The sequence below is a fragment of the Nelusetta ayraudi genome, unplaced genomic scaffold (assembly GCF_046127955.1).
Source record: "Nelusetta ayraudi isolate G7.1 ecotype Tasmania unplaced genomic scaffold, CSIRO-AGI_Nayr_v1 ptg000135l, whole genome shotgun sequence".
Taxonomy (NCBI): Eukaryota; Metazoa; Chordata; class Actinopteri; order Tetraodontiformes; family Monacanthidae; genus Nelusetta; species Nelusetta ayraudi.
This window is the reverse complement of record NW_027466185.1, coordinates 11,636,399-11,656,165: the sequence shown is the minus strand read 5'-3', so window position 1 is coordinate 11,656,165 and position 19,767 is coordinate 11,636,399. Positions and strand designations below refer to the sequence as shown.

General features: G+C 45.7%; 1 protein-coding gene across 22 annotated transcripts in view; it reads left to right on the top strand.

The window, feature by feature from the left end:
- The window catches only part of pleca (plectin a), a 78,685-nt gene that overhangs the window by 33,456 nt on the left and 25,462 nt on the right, over positions 1 to 19,767 (top strand). For 6 of the 22 annotated variants that reach the window (XM_076011940.1, XM_076011938.1, XM_076011937.1 and 3 more), the window contains 4 exons: positions 14,897 to 14,958; positions 16,390 to 16,404; positions 17,441 to 17,530; positions 19,597 to 19,674. In XM_076011940.1, the coding sequence (XP_075868055.1) occupies positions 14,897 to 14,958; positions 16,390 to 16,404; positions 17,441 to 17,530; positions 19,597 to 19,674 (245 nt within the window). Of the gene's footprint in view, positions 1 to 1,309; positions 1,429 to 4,081; positions 4,269 to 7,681; positions 8,119 to 13,062; positions 13,362 to 14,174; positions 14,257 to 14,896; positions 14,959 to 16,389; positions 16,405 to 17,440; positions 17,531 to 19,596; positions 19,675 to 19,767 lie in introns of those variants that run through there. The other 16 variants (XM_076011941.1, XM_076011939.1, XM_076011953.1 and 13 more) reach the window with 12 other exon arrangements.

Genomic DNA, 19,767 nt, shown 5'->3' with positions numbered 1-19,767 from the left:
CTTCTTACCAAAAGGTGTCAGCACAGAGATGCTTTACGACCAGTCTTCCAGTCCGGCCTGGGTGGGTAGAAGCAGGTATAGGTGTGTCTCCGACTGGCTCAGATAACTGTGCAGGACGTGGCGTTGTGTGGGATTATATGACAACAACACGTTGTTCCAGAAGCTCAGTGGATTGTTTGTTGTTCTTGTTTGCCGTCATTGTCTTCTTATGTGTTCCATGTGCAAGGGTTTATTTAGAGAGGAGCGAAACAAATTACAGGTCACAGTTTCACGCCGCGGCCCTGCAGATACCACCCACGTTGCCCCTGCAGTGGCGGGATCATGTTGCCTGCTGGTAAATGCCGGGGCGGGGGGTGTGGACGCTGGGGAAGGGCCCTGACTGGCTGCTCCGCGGCTCTGCAACATTGCAAGAACGTCAAAGTGTGAAGGAGTGGGCCGGGGCGGGAGCAGATTAATGAACGTCTGTATTGATAAGGCCGATAAAGACACACACATGGAATGTTGACTTGAATAACCCTGACATTTATGGCTTACCCTTGAAGTTGTAAAGGTTTTGAGATTCATTTTTAGGAGAGAAGCTTAGAGCATAGTTTGAGATCAGAGGACTGTTTTTGTGTCTGTACATAAAATATTTTGAAGATTGTTGGAGTGCAGTTATTATATATATATATGTTACCTCTAACTAGCACTTTTCACCTGTGAATCACTAGATTTTTCTGGCAGTGTTTTGACTGGCACCTTTTGCTGAATAGTAAAATTATCATTATTAGAGTTCATGTGCTGATGCGATATGAGGATTTATGGCCCCAAGTGCGCAAGATTTTGTAATTGTCATGCTGCTGAGCAGATGTTTATTGATATAAACGGTATGCGCGAGAAAAACAGTAGTCCGAAATGTCTGCCTTTCCCCTCTCTGTCTGATTTATGTCCCTTTGCGTTTTGGGCATGACTGCATTTTCTCCAGCTTCCACACTGAAGTCTTTGTTCCAGTAGCTCGCTGGACAACTTGCCTTTTTCCTCTCTTTGTTTGAATCCTGTCTAAAAAAAAAAAAAAAAAAAGAAGAAGAAGAAAAAAAAGCGAGTGATTGCGACCCTGGGAGGTTCTGCAGCCCTGCGCATGGATCCCATCCAGCCGTCCTCGTCATAAACCACCGACGCATGAGATGCTGTTTCCACTGAGGAAAGCCTCAAATTCTTCACTCTCGCACTCTGACCACTTTTCACTTCCCAGCCGAGCCTCCGTCGCTTCTCTTTTTTTCCCGCTCTTCCTTCCCTGTGCTTTTTCAGCACGCCCCCCTGGTTTTAATCAGAACACAATGTCGGGAGGTCAGATCTGACTTCTTCAGTGTTTTGCCTGCAAAGTTGTGAGGAGCGAGCGCTCGGCGAGGATGGACTTGTGCTGCTGTTTCTGTCCGGCACCGACTCACGGTAGGCTTTCCTCTTTCTCTCTCTCTCTCTCTCTCTCTCTCATTCACTGTGTTTTCTGGCAGTATCTTTTTGCTTTAGTCGCTGTTGTGGTTAATTTTAGTTATATTTAGGAGTTTTATTTCGTGCCACCCGAGGATGGTGCCACGCCTCAGAGGTTCTATATCACTCTGGAGGAGGGCAGATGACAAGCTTCTCTCACATTCCTCTCATAGTTCTCCTAATCCCAAATCACTGTTTTCTGAGGAGATTAAGCAAAAACCCACAGAGTCCGGCTGCCGATGTGCAGCCTGAACATATTGCTAACATATGAGAGTGCGCATGCTGCATGTGAAATCGTGGGTAATCACATGTTGTGTGTGTGGAGAGCGGAGAGCGGGCCAGCTCCTCCCACATGGAAGGGGTGGAACAAACTCATCCCAGGCGTCCGTGACACTGGTGGTTATTTGGATTTGTTGCTTAGGCTTCATCTAATTGACAATTAAAGCTACCAGCTCTCAAGGCTTTAGGGATTCAGTCAACTATTTCGGATGAGGAACACATAAACCTCTAAGCCGGCGTTCACTTCAAATGTCCAACCCAAGTCACTCACCCAGAGTCACTTTTGACTGTGTGTTTCCTGAACTTCTTGAATTTGAGAGGAAGTTGAGATGTTTTGACACCATGTTGGTTCTTACTGAAGGGACGCTGTGATCTCATCTGCGTGTTGAAGGCCCCAAAATGTGTCCATGTCAAGGGACTTATGTAGTCCCACGGCAGGCTAGAGAACCATGACATTGATAACTGGTTTTGGTGAACTGTTGGAAACCACCCCATTTTGATGTCACAAAGGGCACAGCTACCTCTTCCAGGATAGTGGCAGCACGTCCATCACGGTGTTGGCGCTGCCCTCTGATACGCCTGGTGACTTCCAAACATGTGGAAGATCCAACGATGCGTTGGTTAGTTTTTAGCAGAAAGATTATTTTCTTTAGGAGGCTGTTAACACAGGGCTAAAACTGCTTTTTTTACAGAGACCTACACAGTTTTTTGAAACAATCAGTGCCCAGCTGGGTAACAATAAAGATATGAAAATCTGCTAAATCCACTAAGCTCTCACTTATGAAGTTGACGTTCGGCTGACTCGCCACCAGTGTGCGATCTCGATGCCCGTCTTGTTCTTGCCTTTTTTCTGTGGTATTGTTTTTGGCGCATGAAGGCGTCTGCACACCAGCTAAGGCAGCGTTCCGGCAACACAAACGTGGCGAGAGCGGCTGTTTTGCCCGCAGCGAGATGCAGTCGATGACTGGATGCCAGCATCAGGGGCGTCCTGTGAGACGGCGTCCTTGCCGTGCCGAGGCCTTTATCATCTGTGCCGTTGTAACATTGACAAGTTGCTCAATTGTTGGGTAACCAGGTGAAGGGTTCGCTTTGGAATTTCCTGTTGTCTATAATATGACAGCAGTTATAATTAGAGCTGCATGCCAGGTTTGATAGTGTCTCACATTACAGCTTCATTGTGTGAAGGAATTTATCCTGGTGTATGTTTGTTTGTTTTTTCCCCACCTTGCAGCCTGTTTGTTTAATAACAGGGTTAAAAAAAAACACTTTCTGATTTTGGCATACACAGTACAGTTGGTGTTATGGTGATTTATTTTTTTTGATTTTTTTGTACTGTTTTTGTGCAACTGTTTGGAGTTTAGCCTTTGTGTTCGGCTGTCCAAACATCAGGAAGCAATTAGGAACGGTGGAGGGAGCTGCAGTGGAGTTGCATAATGAATGTGAAATGATAGCGGGGATGGGGGGGAAAATAAAATGGAGAGGCACGGCTGTAGTATAAACATTCCGGCCAGGAGAGAGGGGGAGTGGAAAGGGGGGGCCATGGGGCTCGTAAAAAAGGCGGGTTGGAAAATAACTGCGGAGGCGTCGGCGGCTTGGAGAAAATCCTGCCGGGCGACTGAGCTGGAAAGTCTGACGCTGACTTGAGGTGGTTGTCACTCCGACTCAGCTTGACATCTTATCAGGGCTGACCCAAATCAGCGTGCGTGTGTGCGCGCCTGTGTGTGTGTGTTTGCTGATCACAGAACAACCTCATGTATTATTAACTCCTGCAGTCAAAGAAACAAGCGCTACTGACAGCGGAGTCGCTTCTCATTTTGGCCGTGGGTGAGGTCGTGGATGAGTTGGGAAAGTCTTTCTTTTCCACTCCGACGGGAATTGAAGTTTTTCCTTTTTTTTTTATTGAAAGAGCGCATCCAAGACTGGCAAGGGAGAATGGGCCAGGCAGAAAGAGAGGGACTGTTGGAGTAAAATACAGCAGAGGAAGGAGAAGAAAGGAGGGAGAAGAAGGGGAAGAACAGAGGGTGTGTGGGGGGGAGGGAGAGAGTCACCTCTGCCAGAGAGGACTGAGTCACGGAGAGGAGGAGGAGGGGGAGAGGGAGGGGGAGGAGGAGCAGGAGGAGGCAGGGCTGCTGCTCCCCGCTGCTGCTGCCGCTGCCACTGCTGTCTTGTTGAAAAAGTCCTGGACAAGTTGGCCGCGCCGCTCCATTTTTAAAGTCTAGGGATGGCACCACACCCCTAGCACCCTCCCTCTCCTCCCTCCCTCCCACCGGCCGACCAACCCCCCCCCCCCCCGCCACCCCCTCCTCCCACCTCACCTTTCACCCCTCCGCCCCCAACGTCCCCCCTCCCCACTGCGCGAGCTCGCCCACCTGTCTTTCCAAAACTCCCGGGAGGACTCTCCACTTTTGTAGCAGGCCCGATGCCGGCGAGCCCCCCTGGAAGTGTGTTCCCGGCCCTGGTGGTCGTGGGACACATTGTCACCTTGATCGCAGTCTGGCAGTGGCGAGTCCGCAAGAAACAAGGTAAGGCGCAAAAAAAGAAAGAGAAAAAAACTAGAGGAACTCATAAAGAAATCTTTCAAGGTGACCGCGGTGACTTGAAGAGGAAGTTGGATCGGAGATTTTTCTGGAGACTTTCTGGCTGGGTGTGCTCGCTCTCTCTCTCCCGCCGTCCGGACTGTTTCTGCATGCCGCGCTCTGCTCGCTGGTTCGCTTGCTCTCTCGCTCTCTCTCTCTCTCTCTCTCACTCCCCTCACTGGTCTCGGTTTCCTGTTTGCGCGGAGCTGTTAACCCCGTAAGTGCTGCGCCGCAGCTTGATGACGTCACATGGCGGGGAGCACCTCTGTACGGCTGCTGCCGTCCCTCTCGGCTCTGACCTTATTTCCTGAATGGTTTTTGCTTCCCAAGGCTCCGTCTGGCGTGGAGCTTGGCAGGATGCGTCTTCCGCCGAGTCGCAGAGGCCATCATGCTGTTGTTTTAAGTGCCTCGTCCAGCCGGTTTTCTGCAGATGAGCATCTGCTGCTGGCCACTGTTTGATGCTCGACACATACCTACAGTCTCCACCCACAGGCCCCATTCTTACTATTTGAACAGCTTCTCTCAGAATGGCTGCCGCCTAATGTGTCGCTGCAGGCAAAACACACCCCGGGGCAAATTAGAGGTCTGGCTGAGTGACTGACAGGCTGCAGGTGTGCATAGAGGGCAAATTCCATTTTTGCTTTCAACGCATTGTTTAGAGACGAGTCTGTCCGCCCACTTAGTGCGAAGGGAAGTACATAGATAAAATGCTCAAATGTTGCTAAGTACTTTTCCTTCAGCGCTGCCAAGCTCCAGGTACAGATAACGAACTGCATAATCCTGTTCCGAGGAAGTCGGCGAGGACACGCCTTGAGTCAATAATGAACAGTTTTACTGGTGTGCCAACCTTTGTCATAACATAAAAACACAGCCGGACTAACAGAAAAAAACTAATGATGAGAGCAGGCCTTTGCTGTGGCTCAGTCCCGAATTAGAGTTTAAATTAATAGTTTAATAGTTTAAATAATACTAAAAGTAAATCGACTAAAAATAAACAACAGAGGTAAATTCTGGGACAAAAAAAGGAATTGCTGGCTTTGTTTCCACTGTATAGCGAGTACAGGGAACGCTGCACAGCTGAAAAGTTTGACTGGCAAATTGCTAGCAAACATTGGTGCAAAAAAAATAAAATTGGGCGGCGCTGTCAATATCCAGTGGATTTGCATGTGAGGAGATTTGCTTTCAGCTCTTTGTAGCTGCCGCAGTGCAGACAATGAGTCTGCAGGCTTGTACATCATCGGCGCTCATGTTCCTCCTCGCCGCTCCACAGTGAGCCCCTGGTGTATTTTTAACAGGAGAGGGAGGGAGGCCTCACAAGTATTTACATTACGTGCCCGTAAAGAATAAAACATCGGCAGCCTTGTAGCGTTTCACTTGTTAGAGGTGAGATTTACAAGTCCCACATTCAGCAAAATTTAACAATGTTTTCCCACAAAAGCTCTTATCCAGCCTGACAGTTGGTCTCCTGGATATGAGAGAAGTTCATAGTTTACTTTTAATTTTCTCGCTGCATTTTTCAGGATGTGTATGCAAGAACAGTTCTGCAGAGCCAACCTCCATCAGCAAGATCTTAGCTCCGCCCCCTCCTTGCGTCCTTGGTTGACCGTGAAAGGTCCAACAAACCGTCGATACTTGAGTTTTTAAAACTCAAGTATTTTCGCCTGGAGTCTGTGAACAGAGGGCAAAATAGCTGCTTCACTAGAACCCACCCTGTGATTGTACACAGTTTATCAAAGATGAGTATGACCAGTGGTCTGGTGAGAGACCTTTAATCAGGGCACAAGGTGATTTTTAGGAGGACGTGAGAGTAGGTAAAAGGGATTTAACCCCGAGCCAGGTTTAAAAAAAGCTCGCCACATGGCGTGTGCGAGTAAACTTGACACTGCTGGGACGGCGGACTGTGTATCCTGGTTACGGCCACAACACGCGGCTAGCGGACTCTGGTCTCTGGTTTTCCTTCACGACGATCCCGGGGGCCCTTCACTGGATCTCCGCTCCTGCGTCGGTGTTAAAATAATTAGAGAATCATTTGTTCCCGAGCAATTACAAGAAGAAGAAGAAAAGAAAAAAGCAAATACAAGATTTTGCCCGAGGCTCTGCATTGACTGGCTCCGACTATAAAGCTCTTCCCCTGGCCTGCTCTTTTACCATCGTGAGGAGCACAATGCTTTGTGTCGCTTGCCAACTACACCAGCCTGTCCACCTGGTTCAGGAAACCGCGCCCAAGTCTGCAAACGCCATTCAGGGACACGCCGCAAAAAAAGCTGGCAGCCGTGCCTGGTGAACTGCGGCGTATGCGGCATGAGGTTGGCTCGTGGTCTGCAGCTGTGACTCACTTTTCCTGCCTGCCGCACGGCGGTAATGACAAACCGAGCAGAGGAGAAAGAGAACGCACACAGTATCCATGTTTTGCACTCAAGTATGATTGAGGCCCATGGTTGACCGTGTGCCCACGAGGTGGACCAATCTAGTTCCTAGGACACATTGTCCCAGAAACATGATTTACATGTTGATTTGCATTTTTTATGTTGTCAGATAGACAGTGACTGTCCCAAACTTGTGACTCCACCCACCTAATCCAAACCAGTTGTGCAGTCTTGTCTGGGTCGTCGCTAATTGATGCAATCGTCCATCAAGCTGCTGCAGCCCATTCTCAAAGGCATATTGTGTTTTGTTTTGTTTTTTGCTGTTACACAACTTTGCATTTCCATGAATGGTGCCCTGAGCCGGCGGCATCATCAACATCAATCATTCTTTCATCATCAGCTGTTGCAAACCTTTTTTCAACTGAAGTCTAGGATTTTGTGCCAGCTCAAGTGTGCAGTAAACGGTTGCTGCTGCATCTTTGATGATGCTTTTGTGAAACAGGGTTTGGAAAACCTGGTGCATTGTATCTGGAACAGCCGTTTTTAGTTAAGCTCACGCTTAAATACCGGGAAACTGTTGCTCTACTGGCAGACTTGCTACGAGTAAAAGCCAGACTGAATAAAATTCTATAAACTGCCATTATAGAAACGGTCGGAATGTTTCCACGTTACGCAAAGAAAACAACCAGAGTTCCCATTTCAAGTTATTTATGACCCACAGCTGTCGAAGCTGTGGGGGTGGTTCGGCATATTCGCGGGCGAACTCGGGTCCCCTACTTCCCGGCAGTATTACACTTTCTTGGTTGTTTGTTTAGTTTGATATTCACGCACTTGGCTTTGCTCTTCGCATTGCGGGGCTCACGGAGGACACGCAGACACACACTGCTGAGACAGGGAGGGGAGAGTGTAGCCGGGCTTCCTCCAGCCCTGCAGCGTGAGTCGCACATGTCCCCTCCCAGGCGCGCCTCTCTAATGGCTCATTTCTCCATTACGCACCGCGCACGAAAAAGCGAAAGCAGCGTGCGGCGCGAGGAGCGCGATGGAGAGCTCCGCTGCATCTCTCCCTGAGCGACGCCAGAAAATGGGCCGGGCTTTTTTACGCAAAGGGTGTGCAATCTGAGACGACCCCATTGTCTGTGCGAGCGCGCGTTGTGTTTTCTCTTCTCTGCGACTCGGACTCAGAAGGGAGGAAAGTTTTTTTTTCTTTTTTCTTTTTTGAGCGGGACCGGGAGCTCGGCGCTCCGTGCGAAAAGCCCCGCAGCCGGGAGCGATGGCCGCGCCGGAGGACGGGATGCGCTCCGCCGCCGCCGCGCTGCCGTCCTGGTACTGCAGCCTCGAGCGGGAGAGCTACTACCGACGGACCGATTACATCCACGAAATGAGCAGCGTGAACGTCGGCAGCCATCTGTACAGTCTCATGTGTTGTGCGGGTAGGTCCGAGCGTCCTGTACGGGAGGAGGGGGAGGGAGGGGCTGGCGGGCCGGGCTGGCTGAAGCATGGGCTGGAGGGGTGGGCGAGGCGGGGCCGCCGTTAACCTTTTCCATGCCCCCACTCTGACCAGTGTTGTTGGGATCAAGTAATCCATCTACTGATTACTCCTCAAAAAGTAATCTAATTATTTAACTACTTTGTTTCATAAGTAATCAATTACTAATTACTTAAGTTAAAAACAGATAAAGTAGCAGTTGCTCAGTGCTTTGGAATTAACTTTTTCAAAGTGCAAATTTCGCAATTCCAAATATTGTCTGTCCTCTTAACATGAATGAATGTTTGCTCTCTGAACACAAACTGTACATTTCACAGAACAAACTCATACAGCACTGGTGCCTTTTGCACAGCCCATATTATTAAAATAACTAGAAGAACAATTTATGAGGTTCGACGTGGATATTTTCGAAGTTGAGAACGTCTTGTTTCCTTGTATTCTTTGATTTAGAAGAGACAAACATTATTTTTTGAGTTTATATTTCCAGCTGTCAAATGTGAATTCTGTTTTTCTCTTTTGCCGCCGCCATGCTTGTTTTGGTGCGTAGTCGCATATCAATGATGTTGCAAGCTGCATCATCAATCTGCAACATCATTGTTTTTGGTTGTTTTTTTTGTTTTTTTTAAATCTGACATTTTGTGGATAAAAAGACATTTTTTATCTTGCAAAATATTTTGGCAAAGTAATGGAACTGTTAGTTAATAAAGTAATTATGATATACTTACCAGTTTTGCCACAGTAATCCCTGCTACATTACTTGCCAACACTGGCCCTGATTGACTCCAAGGGTCAGTGGGTGGGTGGGTGGGTACTCAGAGCCTATCAGGTTGTGTGGAGCGTTTCGGGATGCCAACTACTTGCTGCATTTGTATCAGTTAAAAGGATCTTTGGCACAAAGTTGAATTGGAGAAACTGCTGCTTATTGCTGATTCACTGCAGTGGAATGAGCAGCAAAAATGGAGGCATTTTTAAGGATTGATGAGACTCTTTTGTTGTTCGTCAATGTTGGGCTAAACATTTATACAGAGGGCAGAGCCGCTTGTGAGGCAGCGGCCACGTTGCACCACTGCATACCTGCAATAGTCGAACGTCGACCTCCTTGGTCGGTGCTCCATTTTTACCACAATGTGACAGCTGAGGTGAGAGAGATGTGAAAACTTAGATTGACATTAACATTGGAACTTTTTTCTTTTTTACCACTAGATGCAGCTATACCGAGCACACTGGACCTTTAACTTTCATTACTTTTTTTTAATAAATTCATGTTTATGAATAATGATATATATATGTATTTTAAATAATAGTATGAATATTTACTTTATTGTGAGTGGCTTTGATGTCTAAAAAGCAAATATTATCTCCTGAAAACAGGATTTTCAAGCCTCCTTGTCATTCGGCCGTAGTTGTGAAGACCCGACTGAGTAAACACTCGCTGGTCTTCAGACTGGGACTGAGTCACCAAAGTGAATGGGTAGTTTGTTTGTCTCGTGACTCTGCCCTCTGATCGTGTGACTAAACTATTTGGAATCTGTCTCTCTCTCTCTCTCTCTTTATAAATCCCAGTTTCCACCGTCCTTGTCTGAGAAAATCCTGTTTTTCTCTCCTCATAAAGTCAAAGGTCTCCAGCGGTTTTGTGGCCAAACAACTTGTAAACAGCTAATGGACTTTCAGCTCCCGTCTGTTTTCACTGAGTTGTCACGGCAACCACTCTTCCAGCTCACTCATACTTACTTGGGACCGACACTAAGTCAACAACACTGCAGTGACCTGGCAGCCACCCTAACAGTAGCCGGGACTCCGATTGTGGGACTCTGGGCCGGTGTTGCTGCCAGATCAACATTGTCAAAGTCATTTAAGAATCCTTCAGTATTCCTCACGTTTTGCAGTGCGGCTCTCCCAACAGGAGGGGGAGACATTGTTTGGCAGTGGGCTCGTCGTCAGTCATCTCATCTGACAGTTATCAGTCGTGTCATTATCTCCTCCTCCTCATTCTCCTCCTCCGCATATTTCCTTCAACTGCAGTGTTGAAGGAAATATGTGTGGGTGTGCGCGCGCCCCTCCACTCCTTCTGTGAGAAAATGACACTTTCACTGGCCAAGACAGCCAGACTCTACAGGCTTTTGTTATTATGGGAAGTGAGCGCCAGCCTGGCTGCATAAAAATATTTTAAAGGGCAGTTCCCCCTAAAATTGTGCTATTTTTTTTCTATCTTATTCAGATTTATTGAGTGCGACTATTTCCCCACCACTATAATAAAAGACAGAAGTTTGTCGTTTTCCATGTCTTAGTTTTGTTTTTATTGCTTTTTTCAGCGCCAGCCCCGCGGCTGAAGCTGCCCCACAATGCTGCAGGGCTTGCCATTCTTCACTCTTGCCAAAGATCCTCATACATTCTTACAGTCACTGTCATCATAAATTCCCATCAGTGTCAGCTCTCCAGATAGGCCGATCTGATTCTGTGTGTTGTCACTTGCGCGCAAGAAAAGCAAATGGAGTTGTTTGTTTTTTTTAAGACCCTGGGTGGATACTCAAGCAGAGCGGAGGCTCCCCCTGTTCCCATGGGGTGCAGGGTGAATGCATGGACTTGACTGCATTTCATGACAGAGCTGTCAGCCGCCACTGCTCTGAATCCCAGTTGTATATAATTATACAGATTTCTGCACCGTAGTACCTGTAGTGCAGCTTTTTGGCAGTAGATTCATTTTTTAAAACTTTTTTTCAAAGTATGAAAATGCATTGGCTCATTCAAAATTCTCGCACTGCAAAAGGAATTAGGTTGAATCATAAAATGAAAGCTAGTCATGCTGGAATTTTTGATTACATCATAAGAATAAAACGATGCCCAATATAAAGGTGTTGCAAGAATTTTGTAAGCTTCACCACTTCCCTGCATCATTAACATCATTTGCATCATTTTCAGATATCATCCTTTTTTATGCATGCATGACTGCTTTTAATGACAGGATATATATATTTTTATATGTATATATATATATATGTGTGTGTGTGTGTGTGTGTGTGTGTGTGTGTGTTGTTTTCTTTAGAGTCATGTTTGCGATCTTGAGAAAGTGTGATATTAAGGGCTTCCACTTCTCAAGCCCTAACAGGCCACGTCTCAGTGTTGGAATCCAAAAAAAATCTGTCTTTTACAGTCTTGTTTTTTCATTGGCTCTGAAAAGTTATGTTCTGAAGGATGGAGGGTATTGCAGGTATTTAGGTCGCTCTGAGACGTGTGACAACGCATGTGTGCTGCAGAAGTTTGCGTGAGTTGAAAGTCTTAGTTGAAGTTTCACCGAGATAAAAAAAAAATGCAAACCAACAGAAGAACTTTGAAGAGCTTTGTTGCACAGTAAATATGCACAATAAGAAGGCCACATTTCTCTTTGTTTCAAATACCCATGTTCATGGAGCCACACTGTGCTCTCAGTCTGCACAGTTCCACAATTGTCGCTTTGTGTCTCCTGCAGCAGTGCGTGGTCTCACCACCAAGACTTGATGGAAAAGTTCTGCCATCCCTTGTATTTCTTCTCGACTCATGTTTCAAGGTTTTTGCGCAATGTTGGAAATTCGCCTCAGCCTCAGAAACAGTCTGCAATGAGTGCTTTAAATAAACCAGTAGTTCTGCAGGTTGTTCTCATTAGAGATCCTTCAACATTTCTCTTTTTCTCTTCCTGCCACTCGACCTCCACATCAGTCTGCTTCTTTCTAACGCTGCCAGGTTTCCAGTAATTATGTCCTGATGGAGGACATGTTGGAGGTTTTCTTTGTGATTAAAAAAAAAAAATGTCTGGGATTTTTTCCATTGCCCCTGCTGGAACTGGCTTCTTTTTTTTTTTTTATATAAAGGAGGTTCTGCAGTGTTGAAGGCAGCGACCACACACTGCTTCATTTGGGGATTCAAAGAACAGTGGCGCTGTTTGAGTGTTTGTGCAGATGAGGAGCAGTCAGGCTGCTGATTTACTCTGACCTCTGATCCTGTTCTTTTTTTATTTTATTTATTTATTTTTTTAAAATTCAGTCATGTCTTCCTGTGCAGTTCAGCAGCTGCACAATTTTGAAAATCTCTCCAGGTTACTTGCTTAAAAATTTGAAACGATTAGTTAAGGATTTGCAGTTCTGATGTGTTTGCCAGGTTACTTGTTGCAGCAGCAGCTGAAATGCACCGCATTTGCAACCTCTGGGGCCTTAAAAAATCTCAGAAAAAACTCAGAAAAATTATACAGTTTGCAAACAGCAATGTGGAACATTTTAAATCAGATGATGTCCATTTGAGTTGTGTGCAATGATGCATTCAGAATTGAAAATGTTTTCCAGGAGGCAGTGACTCACAACAAGGTCTGCAGACTATCTGTGGTAAAAGCTGCTCCTGATTCTTGGAAGTGAAACCCGTAACTTTGGGCCTGAAAACAATAGAGACAAGCAAAAATCACTAAAATGATTGATGCTCTGGCCTTTTCTCCTGCATTTTTACCCAACCTTGATGTTGACCTGGGTTGGCCTGAAATTCCACAAGAGATAAGTTGTGTATTAATATTTGAACTGTGTAGTCAATTGACTAAAAACCTGCAAACACAGAGCCAATGCAATGAAACACAGATGCTACCTGGCATTTGCTTGAAGCATTGTTCTGTGTGCAGGTGAGTGTGGTGTGTGTGTGCCGACTCCTCAGCAGGGGTCTCCAGCGAGGTGTGCTGCGGGTGGGGTCTGGCTTTCAAGCACGCATAGCAGGGCAGGGCGAGGGGCAGAGTCATCCTCTCGTCCAAGTACTTCATTTCTGTTGACTGACAGCTCCTGACACGGTTGCCTGCAGGCAGGCATTTTGCAAGTGCAGGAGAAAAAAAAAAAAAAAAGATAGTCATCAAGAGCAGAATGTGAGAGGGAGCAACGGGAGGAAGAAAGGGGAGTAGGACTTTAAAGGAACTGAATCGGCAGCTCCAACACTCCCACTTAACTACAGGATCCTACGGCTTAAAGCAGCCTCGGAGGCGGTGGGAAGAAGTGGAAGTCTCACGACGTCGTCAGCACCGCCCGCCTCTTAACCTGCACCATTTTGATCACTGAGATAAACCCAGCATGGCGATGGAGCCAAGATTCAGGAACTACTCCTCTGACAGTGTGGGCAGTGACAGGGTCTTTTTAGAAGAGTCCAACTACCAGGGGATGCTCAGAGTCATGGATTACAGGAAAGGTAGAGTTTGCCGTCATTTTTTTAGCGTCCTACCTGCAGCAGACTGCAGATGTTTGGGTTTTTTTCTGCTGTTTTTATCTCTGGTTTAAGGTGTAACGTAAAGTAACATAAGTTGAATTCATTGTTGTACGGGATTTTTCACTTTTGGAGATGTTAGCATGGTAACCTTGCTTTTGCTCACAGGAGCCTCTTGTTGATTAGTTGGGGCCACACCCCTCTATGTGTGTGGGCATTTCCTTTAATTAATTATTAATTAATTAATTAATAATTAATTGGTCAGTTGAGCTTTTGAACACACACACACACACACACACACACACACACACACACAAAATTCCAGCATATATTAATTGTCGATTCAAAGTTAAGACGAACTGCAAAATCCTGCAAAAATTTTCTTCAAGATCTTCAATCTTTTGAAGATCCTCAAAAGAAAGAGCAACTGTTTGCCCTGTTCGCTGAACTGTGTCAAAGCTGCTGCATCAGTCAGTGACAGCGAACAATAAAGTCCTGTCAGGAGAGCCGCTGTCTCTCACCTCATCATGAGGTTGTCCGCACTCAGACGTTGAAAGCTAACACATACGACTCAGTTCGCTGCTCCCGGCTACAAATGCCAGCAAAGCGAAAAAATGTCTGTGTGCGTATCTCTCCATCATCTTTTACTTTTTGAGCTGTGAATTCCACTCCTCCATTGTTTTTGTTTTTAATTACACAGTGTTCTTGACGTGCAGGTTTCCATGCTATTGTTGTGTCGTTGCTGGGTTTTGACTCTCATCGTTGTTCCTGTTTCCTATCGCCCGGACGCAGTGATGCATGAATTAATGCTGAAATGATGAGGTTTTGCATGGATTCGTCTCACTTCTCTGTTTGGAAGCTGAGAGTCACCAGCGTGTTGGTGAGTCATCGTCAAAACGTCACGGCGACTTGGGCGTTGGCCACGGCAGGATGTTTCTCTGCATCTCATCCTCCCAGTTACAGGCGTCTTGATCCTATCAGATAATGTGATCAAGCGCCTTGAACTGATGGACTAATCTGACCAATCCTTCGGACAATTTCCCATCAGGACTCCTAATTGTCCCCCCTATTTAAGGATAGTCCAGCGGTGCCTCTGTCTTTGACAGCAGTCACTTTTTGAGGCTCTGTGGTGGAAGTGGTGAAAGAATTCTTTTGGCTGGTGAAAACATTACACAACATGACAGCCAGGGCCTGCTGGTATGAGCGGGGTCTGTGTGCAGCGAGCAGAATGTAAAATGAAAACAGCCCTGCAAGGTGGGACATGTTCGTGCGGAGATGCTTCTGGGTCGGACGGATGTCTGAGGTTGTTTACTACCTGATGTCGGCGTCTCACCTTGTTTTTAAAGGGCTGATGTCATCTCACTCTTAAAGATGGAGCACATTTACCGACTTTTTTTTTTTTTTTTTTTTAAGTTTGATCTCTTTTGCTTTCTTGCTTTGCATTCAGAACTTTAATGCCGGCAACTTTATTGAAACTCACCATCTGATTTTGTTTTGTGTGTGTGTGTGTGTCTCTGCAGATGAACGTGACCGTGTTCAAAAGAAGACCTTCACAAAATGGGTCAACAAACACCTGGTGAAGGTAAGAACCCCCCCCACCCCCCACCCCTCCTGCCCCCAGGCTAAACTGCACTCAACCAATTGACTTGTAACAAGCTGCCAGCTCTTCACTTTAACTCTTCCCTTGGAGCAACAGCCAGATGTGCTCCAGCTGTCCTTAGGTGACCTGTAGCTTTCTCTTCTGTGAGTTGAACACCAGCTTCTTATGCCATTGGGTTACAATAGTTGAAGGTGTCTGACCCTACAAAAAAAAAAATCAGACGCACCAAAGGCTGAAAAATGAAAATGTTATTTTGATTCTCTTTCAACTTTTTTCCTTTTAAAGAACAACGAAACATATCGAGTTAAAGGTGCTGAACATAGACACGCAGACATTTGCTCTCTGTTATAACCACATGCTTTGGAGGTGAGTGTGTGATGAATACCTGGTCTCGCCTTAGCTGGCGCTCAGCGGCGTCGGCATCGAGTGCCGACCTCGATCAGGTTTCACATCTGGGCTCCAGACTGGCAGGGCAGCTCCTCCGCCTCAGGTCGCACACTATGGGAACCAGAGCGCGATATGTTTACAGACATCATATTATAAGTTCAACACGTGTCACGTAATCATTGGCGGCCCCGTAAATTCAGAACAAAGCTGCAGCTACTGTAACTCTTTAGGTTATTAAACTCGAAGCAATCAGATTCAAATTCCCAAGAAGTCAAATTGTGAAGTCAAAAGTGATTCTGAAGTGTACACGCCTGAAAAAAAAAAAAAAAATAGAAGAAGAAAATCTCTCTTATTTAGCCAAATAACTGAGCTGTGTTGCAATGGTGACAAGAATTATAAAAGTAAAAGATTATATGCTTAAAAAAAAAATCACCTTCAACTCAATCAAACGACTTTTTAATTAAACGGAATTACACTTCAGTGCAGTCGACTCCATCAGCTCTTTGTTTTCACATGGGAACTGAATCGTGCTCGACTGCGAGGAATGTGAGCTGGGCTGCGTTCACCACCTGCGACGCGAGATGACTAAACAGGCGCCTTTTGTGTCGTCAACGATTGTTCCCTTGTCTGGGAATTCCTCATAGCTGTGTCCGGAAGAAAAGAGCAGAGTGAGCTCTCAGCCGATCTGGCTGCTGCCCTCGGGTCCCAGTTGGACAGTCAGCAAAGTGGTGGGATTAAAGTGAAATGCCAAGGATGCTTCGTTTTTGCTGCTGAAACAGCTCAAAAGTGCCATCTGCTGTAGCGTCCCCACCAGTGGAAATAGATTTTCAATCAGGAACAAACACCAAAGTAATGACGGTTCATTGGGAAGCAAGAATTGGGAGGCGGGAGTAGCATCATATACTGTCTGTCAACTCATCCAGCATCTTTGTTTCTTTTTTCTTTCTCTCATTACTACCTGTTGTTTCTGCATCTCCTCTCATCAAACTCTTCCCTTCATCCTCCTCTCCCATCTGCTCCCATCAGCACTGGAAGGTGGAGGTAGGTGCTGTCTGTGAGCGCAGTGCCGAGTGGTCCGACCCTAAACTTTACCTGCTTGTCCCCCATCCTGTGCTGCTTTGAGCGTGACCTTTGTTCCTCTCTCTCTCTTTTTTTTACTTCCTCTGTTGTAACGCTACTGTAGCGACTGTAAAGGCTTTTCTATGGTTTGTTCTTATTCATTGCTTAGCTTTACCTTCACAATATCAACATATACAATGATATATAATAGGATTAAATGATAAAGAGAATAAAACACTACTGGGTTTATCCTGAGAAGAATAAAATCAAAATAAAAAACTAAGAAAACTAAGAAAACTGTCTCTGTTGCAAGTGGTGTGTGTTGCTCGTGAAAGATTGAATGAACTCCTCAGTCTGGGTGTGTTTATGATGATCTTCTTAAACTAAAGATTAGAGTCGGAAATTAACATGAATCCCAGCGTGATCATGATATTTGGCACATAATGCAATATTATTGCAGTATGCTGATTATTGCAATATATGTTGCAGGTGTGTGTGTTTTGTTTTGTTTTAACCCTTTTAAGCTCTGCTGCACTAACCACCAAAACCAGGAAACATTTAGCACCCTCTAGTGGATTAAAAGGCGGACTTTATTAGTTCTATTATTCAAAAGGTTGTTTTAATATTTCCAACATTTAAATTGTCAACACTTTTTGATTCCTCCCTTTTTAAATCTATAAAATATTACAAAAGCACAATATTTTGCGCTTTGCATCCAAATCATGTTTTGTGTGTATTTCGAAATTGCATCTCGTGAATTATGCACGAAGAACAACAGTGAAAACTCGACCCATGTAATTCACCCAAAGAACAGAAATCTTAAAGACGTTGGTTAAGCAAAAAAAAAAAAAAACAACATCTGTCTCTTTTGTTCCTTTCCTTTATTTTGCTGTGGAGGTATCTGGGGTCTTTTTTTTGCCCCCAGCTTGCTCTGTGCCAGCTCCTATGCTGTCTTGTCGTTTACACCCGAGTGCAAAGAGAAAATGTCTGTGTGTCGTCTCTCTTGCAACCCCTGCAGGCCCAGAGACACGTCACCGACCTGTACGAGGACCTGAGAGATGGACACAACCTGATCTCGCTGCTGGAGGTTCTCTCCGGAGAGACGCTGGTGAGTGCTGGGATCCCGAAGTCACTCCCTCCCCTCTCTCTCTCTCTCCCTCTGCTCCTAAATTTACTCTCACATTTCTCCTCGACTTTTGTGACCTTTCTTATCTGACTCAGTGTGGTCAGTCTCTCCTCTCTGCCACTAATTTGGGGATTTTTCATGTTTTTTTTTTTTAGAACCAGTTGATATTCCGCAGGCTCCTCCTTTGTTGCTCCACAGCACCGTTTCATTTTGAGAAACGCCCCCGTGGACACTAAACTCTCATCTTTTGCCTCCATCTTGTAACCTTTTCCGCACCTGAATTGTTTGACCCCCCAGTTTGCATTGTGTTTTTTTCATTTATTTTTTTCCTTTATCTAATTCCTGTCTGCTGACTTTGCCCCTGACCCCTTCCTTCCCTCCCTCCCTCCCTTCTTTTACCTCTGCCCCTCCTCTCTTGCGATGCTCGCGCTGTGTCAGCCGAGGGAGCGTGACGTTGTGAGGAACGTGCGGTTGGTGAGTGGCGCCTGGGCTGTGGCTGGCTGGCCGCCTCCTCGGACTTTGGCATGTGTTCCGACCCCGCCCACGTCCACCCCCACCCACGGTGGCGTCTGGGAACGCATGATGACTCCGCCTCACCCCACCTCCTCCTGTTGTCCCTTTTCTGTATCCACATTCTCCATTTTAAATCAGATGTCGAAGAGATGAGTGGAGGGTTCAGAGGAGAACATGTTATTGTCTTGACTTGAAGTATGTAAATAGTTGTGAGTTTATGTCTGTAATTGTTCAGCATCAAAACAGTGGAAAAGTGGGCGATGCTGTGTATCAGAGTTGTTTGGAGGTTTGAGAGCATTGTAAAATCAACCTTGTTCTATTTAAAGGTCCCATTTGATGAAAAATGAAAGAAATTGTGTCTTTAGTTGGCCAGGGAACGCACTAAAAGCTTGCTCATGTGTGCTGAAACCCATACTTCTCGAGATCAACCCTTTGTGATGTCGCAAAGCTGTAAACAGAGGCTGTTTTCTGGAAAGCTCTGAGGTTGTTGTTGTGGATCACCAGTCAGAGCAGGCAACTCCATGGAAGTCCTGGATTAAAAATAAAGTGGGTATGAAACAGGATATTTAGGATTTTATGTCTTTATAGTAGATTATGACACTGTTGATTATCCTGATTTCAAACACAGCTGAGGATACTCCAAACAGTGCAATTCAATCAATCAATCAATCAATCAATCAATCAATCAATCATTATCCTTTTTACCTAACCAGGTAAAAAGGCTAATTTAATATGCTTATATATCTTGAACAGTCAAAGAAATGTGTTAATCTTGGTTGTTAAGTTTTATACTTACCATCCTTTGTGGAGTTTGTGAACTATATATTAAGTTTTTTTATTTTATTTCAACAACAAACAAAAAACTAGACAACAGAACAACAGAACCGTGTTTCAGCTTGTCCTCATGCAAACAGGCCAAAACCAAATAGGTTGCCAAGGTTCAGCTCCATAATGTGCAAGTCATGTTGAGGTTTCGTCACTGTAGTCCGACATGTTCAAGAACATCCAGCACTGAGTTTTCCGACCTCGGTGTATGCCGAGGCAGTTTCTCCTGAAGGAACTCCCAGCTTGCGGCGCTGATAAAATTCCTCCAGGGACGAGTTGACCGCAGTTGTCGAGAAAGATGCAGAGGGTGGCTGATCCAACCGAAGCTATCACTCAGACTGTCTGTCATTCATCCTCATGCTCTCGCTTGCAGACACCCTGGCTGCACTCTGAATGCCTCTCATAGTGGTCAGATAGAAAGTTCTGGCCAGACGCCTCAGTCACAACCATGCAGAATTTGAATTATGCTTCAAATTTGCTCCGTTCTCTTTTAGTTAGAAAAAATAACCAAACAAACAAAAAGCAAAACATGACTGCGATGGTTTTGGTGCACCAGGGCGGATCTTTGTCGGAGACACAAAGAGAGGCTGAACTTTGAAAACACCTGATTGTCAGTCATGGGGTCTCGCCTTCTGTTTCCCCCTCATTCAAACGTCCTGCCTCCCTGCCGACCCGCCGCCTGATGCTTGACGTCCTCTTGTCTCTTGCAGCCACGGGAGAAGGGACGGATGCGCTTCCACAAGCTGCAGAATGTGCAGATTGCCCTGGACTTCCTCAAACACAGACAGGTCCCTAATTGCCAGCTTACACATTGTATTAAAAGTGTATTTGATGCCATTTGCTTTTCCTCCTTGCTTAGTTTGTTTACATTGTGCTTTCTT